This window comes from Rhagoletis zephyria, unplaced genomic scaffold (assembly GCF_001687245.7).
Source record: "Rhagoletis zephyria isolate East Lansing unplaced genomic scaffold, Rhagoletis_zephyria_1.1 Rzeph_scaffold_08803, whole genome shotgun sequence".
Taxonomy (NCBI): domain Eukaryota; kingdom Metazoa; phylum Arthropoda; class Insecta; order Diptera; family Tephritidae; genus Rhagoletis; species Rhagoletis zephyria.
In genome coordinates, this window is record NW_016165883.1 from 16,582 (window position 1) to 25,989 (window position 9,408).

Below are 9,408 nucleotides of genomic sequence, written 5' to 3' on the forward strand. Positions count from 1 at the left end.
TATGTTGATAAACTTAACACTGGTAATTATTTCTGTACTAGGTACATTGGCAACACTGACAAGCCAAAATAGAAAAAACTAAAGAAAAGCCGAACGCTTTCTACATCAAATCTTCAACTTCTCTAAGTCTCTACTGTAATGCCTCGCGCAGGAAGTACGCCAGCAAAATGGTGGCGCAACTGGCAAAGAGCCCAGCGACGCCACTGTAACAGCCCAAATTCGTCACCGAGACTACGTAGCGTGCCTGATCCGGTGTTTGGCAGGCATTATCAGTGCACGAAACCGTCGATGAAATGGTTGTTGGCGACTGCACTGAGATGTAGAGTGGTGGGCATTGACTAATATAACTGTAACCGTTGCATGCATTGGACAGATCATAGGAGAAACCGTTGCCAATCGCGGCACAATTTATGTCCGATGAACCGCCACTATTGTTGGTGGCATTGCTTTGCGTAGGTAGTGGAACGGTGCGCGAGGTGCAAATTATGAATTGTATGCCACTGGTGGATTGGATAGCCACGTTGCGGTTGCTGCCAGCGCCATAAAAGTAGTTGGGTGCCATACGATAGAAATTAGTGCCATTTGGACTTAGATACTGCGCCAGCTGATCGGTGCCCCAAGAGGGCGTGTACCAGGTTGAGCCACAGCGTGGATTGATTAGGCGGCGCGGAACTATAGAAAGGGCGGCGAATTGGAGAGTGAGTAAGTGGGCTTCAGCAAAAATTTTGAGTGCTACACAACAACTTACTTTGAATAATACGCGACACAACTGGACCCGATGAGGCGGCTGCAGTGCTAGCCGTATTCAGTGTAAACAAATCTGTGCTAGGATTGCGTACGAATGTAGCAAAGCGATTGATCGTGCCGCTTGTATAGTAAATGAAATTCAAATCGGGTATTTGTTCGTAAATGTATTGCAGCTGTGTGGTGGCATAGGTGGAGTCGCTGCTGCTCACTTGCACAGTACTGTAGGGGATCAGTAGGGCGACTAGAGAGCGGCCACCAACAGAAGAATTCGTTTGTTCAGCGTTCATGTAGGCCTGAGTCAGATTGGTTATTTTTTGTAAAACGGTGGGTAAATTGAAGCCAGTGGTATCTGGAGAAAACGAGAAAAGGAAGTGGAAAGATGGGAATCAGTTTTATACTTAGTACTTGAAATAAATGCGATCAAGGCGAAAACTCACATTGTGCTTGTGTAGTCACATTCCAACCCTGATATAGGTCTGGCAGGGAATTGGTGGTATTGACAATAACTGAACCATCATTAGCAGCTAACAGTGTTACCGAACTGGCATAGGGATACACGTTGAGACGTTGTAATATGTAACTGCAAAATTGTTAAGAAAACATTGTGAGTGTAATTACATAGTTACATAAGTACTAAGGTATGTATGTTTGTAGGCATTACTGCGTATAATGAAATAAAACACTCACTTGACATAATCAACGATATTAATGTATTGCCATGTGGTATCCAAGAAAACATAGATATTAGTCATGGGCGTTATCACACTGTTAATGCCGCTGGCGCTGCTGCTAACGGTACAGGTTACGTCATTAAGATTATTCGCTGAAACAAAAGAACATATGTAGGTATGTAGAGTGTGTTGGAGGAATACAAATCAAAGCTGCAATGGTAATGTCTAATGCGACATCATTTGAACGGGGAAATGAGGAACCCTTTTTATAACTTCTTCAGCCTTAGAAGAAGATGTACAAGAACAATACATGCCTTTATATGTAATTCGTGAATTATCATTCGGCTGGTTGATTAAAACTTATCATCATGCCAGTCCTGCAATGCAGATGGATGACGGGAGGACTGGGTCAGGCTTACTTGGACTAAGTTTGGGAATGAGAAACCATATTCTAGGTAAATCTCTTTTGAACCTGCTGGGAGCCCATAATAGTGTAACGCTGTGCGGGATTCCTGGACATGAAGGGTTTGAAGGCAAAAAAGGGCTGACTGTTTCGCAAAGCTTGGAGCCCAAATATGCTTGCTTGGTTCTGAGCCTTTCTGCGGCACATCTAAAGGATACAGTACAGAGCTACATAGGATCTGTGAAAATGGGGCTTACGTAGACACGGACTGCAGGTTTTGTGGGCTGGAGGAGGAAGCCCCAGAGCATATTCTAAAATGATAGCTTACGTATCCTCGATAGCAGAGTAATTAACCTCGGGGAACGACTGGAACTGCTTCGACGTAATAATAACGATAATACTAACTCAAATAGAAAACAGTAACTGCATAGGTAAGACGGGATCGCAATTTGATAAAATACTTGGAAGTTAGCGCCCGCAACGGAGTACTGTGAGGTAAAGTTGGGTTGTGCTTATGCAGTAAAAATTGGCCAACTGAACTTAATTCCTACTCCTGCTTTTACGTTCGCGTAACTTGGGCAAAAATCAAGCCGTGTGAAACCACGGGTAACTTTGGTGGATCTACTCAGATGTAGTCGGTTGTTGCTGTTATAGCAGCAGTGGTCAAACCCTATGGGTTTGTCATAGGTCGTTTTCACCCTACAAGCCTGAGGCCAAGAAAGCGGGCAGCGTCGACAGGCCATAGTGCTTCAGGGTCGTCGTGTTAGCGGTGCATGCGAAGAGGTGTTGGGTTTGTATAAACCTTGCCCGCATGCTGGGAAGGTGGCTGCCACTCCTGAGTTCAGCAAGGAGTTGTGTTATGGTGCACATGGCAGTTCCGCTTCGTCGATGTTAATGGGCGGCGATCGACCGCCTAGGACGATGTTCTCGTTTCGAGTGCTGAGACTCGTCCTGACTGACTGCGTAGGCCTGTAGCCGTGCATAGAGCTGCATTCTGGCAGGTTTGTAAGTTTCTCCACTGTATATCGCTGGTGCTTGCCGACCACATTGGCGCTCCGTAGTTTTCCGCCGACCGATCGATTGCTTTGTACGGGGTGAGCAGGGTTTCTTTGTCGGCTCCCCAAGTGCTTCAGGCTATTGACTTGATAACTTTGTTCCTAGCTGGAATTTTTCCCCGCTCGGCTGAGGCGTGCGTTGAGAAAATAGAAAAGGCTGTGAAACGTGCCTCCCAAGATTTTGGGATGGTTGACCGTCGGTATTATGTAGCCATCGTCGTGGACGTCCAGTTCCAGCTTGACCTTCTAACGCAGGTGAACAGTGTGGCACTGCATTTCGTGGCGGAGATGGTGAGGCTCCTAGCTGTGAAGAAATTTGGAAGATCTGTGAAATAGTCGCTGATTTTTCCTCAAAGGCTTTCGATGTTAGGGTCCGTTGCCATAATCGCGCAATCATCGGCGTAGTTCACCAAATTAACTCCACCTGGCGGCGGAGGGAGTTTTGCGATGTTGAAGCTAAACAGTGTCGGGGAGAGTACGCCTCCTTGGAGGTTCCACTGTTTAATTCTAGCGGTTTGGACCTGGCGTTTTGTAATTTGACAGATGACTAGCGTCCGCACAGAGTGCTGGTTATCCACCGCTTCGTCCGATCCGGACGGCTTGGCAGAAGATCGCGTGGTTTACCGTGTCAAATGCCTTAGCCAGGTCAACCGCGACCAGGACCGTCCTATCACAGGGTTGACTTTCGTTCAGACCCTCGCCTATCTGTGGGGTGATGCCGTTTAAAGCTGTGGTTGTGCTATGCATTTTGCTGAATCCATATTGGTGTTCGGCTACTTTGAGATGCTTCGTCAGGATGCGGAGGAGTGGTGCTACCATTGTCTTTGGCACCTTAGATAGAAGAAAGATTGGCCGGTAAGACTCTCCTGCGTCCGCCTTCTTCCCAGGCTTAATGAGGGGAATGATTCCACATCTCGGGGATGATAAGGGTGGACAGCGAAAAGTTGAAAGCTGCTGTTATCGACTCTTGCATGTCTTAACTTTTTCATAATCTGCATGAAGATTAGGTCAGGGCTTAACGCCTTGTATGGTTTGGCGTTTATGACAGCTGCCTGCGTCTCTTCTTTGGTCAAGCACGTTGGTGTGTCTCGGGGACAGAGTTTTTGAGCTTTACGTAGCACACTGCGGCGGGCTTTGTCTCATTCCANCTGACCTTTTAATGCAGGTGGTGAACAGTGTGGCATTGTATTTCGCGGCGGAGATGGTGAGGCTCCTAGCAGTGAAGAAATTTGGAAGATCTGTGAAATAGTCGCGGATTTTTCCGCAAAGGCTGTCGATGTTAGGGCCCGTTACCATAATCGTGCAATCATCGGCGTAGCTCACCAAGTAAACTCCAGCTGACGGCGGAGAGCGATGTTGAGGCTAAACAGTGTCGGGGATAGTACGCCACCTTGGGGGATCTACTGTTTAATTCTACGCGGTTTGGACCTGGCGTTTTGTAATTGGACAGATGACTAGCGTCCGCACAGAGTGCTGGTTATCCACCGCTTCGTCCGATCCGGACGGCTTGGCAGAAGATCGCGTGGTTTACCATGTCAAATGCCTTCGCCAGGTCAACCGCGACCAGGACCGTCCTATCACAGGGTTGACATTCGCTCAGACCCTCGCTTATCTGTGGGGTGATGCCGTTTAAAGCTGTGGTTGTTCTATGCATTTTGCGAAATCCATATTGGTGTTCGGCTAGTTTGAGATGCTTCGTCAGGCTGCGGAGGAGTGGTGCTACCATTGTCTTTGGCACCTTAGATAGAAGAGAGATTGGCCGGTAAGACTCTCCTGCGTCCGCCTTCTTCCCTGGCTTAATGAGGGGAATGATTCAAACCATTTTCCACATCTCGGGAATGATCATGGTGGACAGTGAAAAGTTGAAAGCTGCTGTTATCGAATCTTGCAGGTCTTAGCCTTTTCAGAATCTGCATGAAGATTAGGTCAGAGCTTAACGCATTGTATGCTTTGGCGTTTATGACAGCTGCCTGCGTCTCTTCTTTGGTCAAGCACGTTGGTGTGTCTCGGGGATGGAGTTTTTGAGCTTTACGTAGCACACTGCGGCGGGCTTTGTCTCATTCCACGTGTGCAATAAACTGTCGGTTGAAGAAGCGCATGCACGTCCTCGGATTCGAAGTTGTGGTGTTGCCGAATGTGAGGGCAACGTTGTCCTTATGGTTCGCCGGATAGGAGAGAGACCATAATGTTCGCTAACAGTTTGCTAGCTCCACTGGAGAGATTGTAGGTTTTAGACGTAATCGATCTAAGGGTTTACTGAATTCTGCAGCATATGTTCGCTGGCACGTACGGTTATGTTCGCTGGTATATACGGTTATAAACGGGTGTATGTCTTGGAGTAAGCGACTTTCTTTATAATGTGCGTTGCATAATTATAGTGCATCAGCATCAGCAAACAAAGCGCATTATAGATTTAAACTGAAAACCCTACTCCATCTTTTGCCTCTCTTCCTTCTGGTCATACTATCTTTGAACCGAACCTGTCCCTGATAGGAGAATGCTAGTATAAAACAAATTAATACCCGCAAGGCATATTTGATTGGTGCAAATTTGTTCCAAACTACATCATTTTCTCGTTTTGTCGGAAGAATCAATCAAAACCAAAAAAATTTTAAGGAATCGGACAAAGTATTGAAGAGTAACATCTCCAGGCTTAAATATTTAGTATGTTTTCAGTTTTGTTGGTCTAGCAATAATGCTAAAATGCTATCTAAAATACATAAATATTAATTAGGAAATGGGTCTTGTCATCGAACTATGATTGAAAATAGTTGCCTTCTTTAATTAAGAATTTTACGAATAAAATCGCAGCCCCAAAACTTCTACGATTATTCAGTATTTTTCAAAAATATAAAGCATTTACTCTAAGGATACTCACGAACATAAGTTTGTAGCGCAGAGGCTGCCGATTCGGAGAATGTTGCAATATTCGCCGCCGACAATGTGACGCCCAATTGCATTTCACGATCCAAGACTTGTGCAAAGGCGCTCGTCTGCTTCAACATCTCACCGGCTGGCGCATATGTGGCGAAGTTGTTTTTGCGATTACACGCCATAATGCCGCTATTTAAAACACCATTCGTGGAGTAGTACATACGCAGCAACTGTGATAGTTTCATATTACTCTGTTGGCTGCGCCACGAGACAATATTATTGGCAATGATTAGACCATCCAATCCGCCACGTATCTCGGCGTCAGTCATTTCCATGTTTTGACTTTGCGACAAGAAATACCATTCGGGCATTACTGTACTATTCCATGCGCCGTTTGAACCCACCGAGGCCGTTTCCGTGGTTGTGAAAGGCACCTGTACCAACGCCACCTCGGACAGATCACCAGCTAAAGTGGCGGCCCAGCGATTATCCACACTGACGGTGGCTACCTGTGGCAGAGACTGATAACCATTTTGGCGTGTCGCTAGCGCCAGCAGCGTACGCAGCTGTACGGTTTGTTGTTGCAAGCCTGTAGCAATACCCGCCAAAAGTGTGCCGGCGGCGACCGTACCCCAAGGCGTCCAGATAACACCATTCTCCACGGGACACTGGCTTATTGATGTACTGGTGGATGTGCCCGAATTGATCCAACCAAAATCGTAGTCGTAGGAGTGGAAGGCACCCTTTTGCTTCAGGCCACGTTTCTGCGCTTTAGCTCTAAAACTTTCCAACACTTCAACATCGCCAATCATACCGTTGTCGCTGCTGCTGCGCTCGCCAAATGGTGAACGACGCAGGCGTTGGGCGCGATACAGTGAAATTTGATTGCATACTTGTGATTCATCACCGCGCACGCGTGTCTCTATCGAGCTAGAGAGCATGAAGTGCAAGGAACAACGCTCTTCGCGTGTCAGCGTTTGATTGGGAAAAGTCATAGCGTTGCCGGGTATAAGACGCGATAACAATATGCGGAATTTGGGAAACTGGAAACCGGTTGGACTGTAGGGTATGACGCCAGGTGATTCAGCCACTCCATAAGCGCGCTGAATGCCATCTTGGCGAAAGCGTTGCAGCAGCGACACCGCAAGCGTACGCATGTCGTAAGAGTAGTTGGGTGTATTCTCGACTTTCTCAATCAGCGAGATGAGCGTTTCGATGTTTTGGGGCAGACGATTTTGGCGATTCATGAAATAACTTGTATTATAGCACTCCTGCAGCGATGGAGGAATCTGTGGCATTATGTTCTCTTGTGCTTGCGTGAGGCCTATGATGCAACATAGGAACACAACACCGAGTAGTAGGAGCGATGCGCCAGCGCGCAGCGCTATAGTATGTGGCATTTTTTTTTTGTTGGATTGCAGGGGAATCCTGATGGGCTTCGATAAGTCGTCAAATGGGCTGGGGGAAGAAAAAAAGTAAAAAGTTAGTAACTTTTATCACCTTTTTTTAATTAGTAAAGTCAGTAGATAGTTTTATATAGTAGAAATATGTATGAGTAAGAATAAGGAAATAGATATTTTTTGCGTTTAAATTTCAGTTAACTTTTGATGTTAATATACTAGGAATTTCGTTAGTTTTATCTGCCCTTGGCATACTAAATAACCACTACCCTACTACATAAATACGTACATATGTATGTGTGTGCTCCTTTACACATGTAAGCTTAGCTCGGTGATAAGCATTTGATGACATTCCTCACTGTTATTCCCTCTGTATACATATCTACAGTGCGGTTTGATGAAATAGAGCCTCGACGTTTTGACGTCTATTTAACTTAAGTTAAATGCTTATATAAATATAGTTAATTTTGTAAATATAAGTTGAAAATTTTGTCTTAAATTCAGAAAAATTCCCAAAATTTTCTCTAAAATTTCGAACTTCTTTGTAAGAAATTTTACAATTTTTAAAGTGCAAGTGTGCAGTTACCAAAAAATTCTATTCTGATTGTTCATAATTTTTTGCGCGCTTTCTTCCATTTAAAAAAACATATCGAACATATTTTCTAAAGACTCCGACAAAAAAGTTCGTAATTGTTCTGAAAATATGGGGAATTTTTCTAAATTTTAAACAAAGTTTGAAACTTTTATTTAAATGGTTTATACCGTAGGTGTTAAGTAGAAAAAAATGTGTCGTCAACATGTCGCGTCGTGGCTCTATTTCACCGAACATCGCTGTATATGCGCTGTGTATGTACTTACATACATACATATGCATTTAATATTTTTTTGCTTCTGTATTCATTATTCGCCCATCTACATATGTATATTGCCCGCTCATTGCTGGTATTTTACAAGCACCTGCTGTTATCTATCGCTAAACAAATAGCAACATAATAAAATTTATTTATTTTATATCACAATTTTGCTTCTTTGAAAACTAAATAAAACGCACGCGTTACCTTTAACTAATTTTTGGTTGTGCGTATGTATTTTAGGCTGGGTCGATTTTGTATGGGGGAAAATAAAATGCAGTTGACGGTATTGTATTATTGCAGCGGAATGGTTTCGTTAGAAGAAGCCGAAGAAGCACATTTTTCGCGGTTTCGTTATATGAAAGCCTCAGCTTGAAGGTAAAAAGATACTCCCTGGCATGCTTTTCTGAAATCCGTTTTTTTTATTTAAAAGTTATTAATACAATTGAAACTAGAGATCCACTTAAGTTTTTCGATATAACTTTTGTAAATATTAACCGATCGGTACTAATTACCAAATAGAAGGCAAGACTTACTGTTACTGATTTGTGATAATACTATGATGAAAGATGTTAATTTTGAGACACCGAAGAAGAACTTATGACCTGCTTCTAAAAAAAATACACCATGGCATATCTTATAATTAATCATCGACCAAAATCATATTACCTAAGATAAATGAACATAAATTAAGGACAAAAACTCGAACTAGACAGAACGAAAAATTACACTGAAGATGGCACAACGCCGAAACCGGTTTTGTCAACTTCCTATATTTGCAATTTTCGTATTGTATGCGTAAACATAAGTAAACTAATTAGTTTTTCTAGAAGTTGTGCCTGTTCAGGGTTTCCATACTCATTTGCATACACAGAATTACAAAAAATTAGAGCTACCGAAATTATTCCTATATTTGCGAAAATCCGCAAACTATGGCTAATATTAAAAAAAAGATTAGAATATTTGAAGTCAGCGACATATATGCACCCAGCAATATTAATGCTGTTCTTTACAACTTTTGGCTATAGGCCAGTGCAATTATCAAGAGAACAATTAAAGCTTTCTTGAAAAAGATAAGTTAGAGATTAACGATAAGCTAAAATGCTGCGAGAAATGATATTTGACTTTATCTTTTTTATCTCTTGCGTAAACGGGTTAAGTATCTGATAATATGCACCAAGCCTTTCTGCTGAACTAGAATTTTTAACAAGAATTGGTCTTATTCGACAAGTGTGCTGTGCGGCATTTGGCGGTCGATGCGCGGGCTCTTACAATTAAAATAAAATACTAATATTTTGCAGGGTTGTTGTTGACTTCATGATACAATATATTTTCGACCCGCCCTAATGTATATACTTTGTGTGTCAGTGGTGTAAAGAAATAAATAAATTCTTACATGAAATGGGT

The 9,408-nt window shown here is 43.3% G+C and overlaps 1 protein-coding gene across 1 annotated transcript; it reads right to left on the reverse strand.

The window, feature by feature from the left end:
* Positions 1 to 7,484, reverse strand: LOC108375356 (uncharacterized). Its single transcript, XM_017631466.1, has 6 exons — positions 7,440 to 7,484; positions 5,755 to 7,208; positions 1,435 to 1,570; positions 1,185 to 1,327; positions 749 to 1,096; positions 1 to 672 (listed from the first exon to the last, which is right to left on the reverse strand). The coding sequence occupies exons 2-6, from the start codon at positions 7,148 to 7,150 to the stop codon at positions 131 to 133; spliced, it is 2,565 nt and encodes an 854-aa protein (XP_017486955.1). The 5' UTR covers positions 7,151 to 7,208; positions 7,440 to 7,484; the 3' UTR covers positions 1 to 130.
* Positions 7,485 to 9,408: the final 1,924 nt, after the last annotated feature.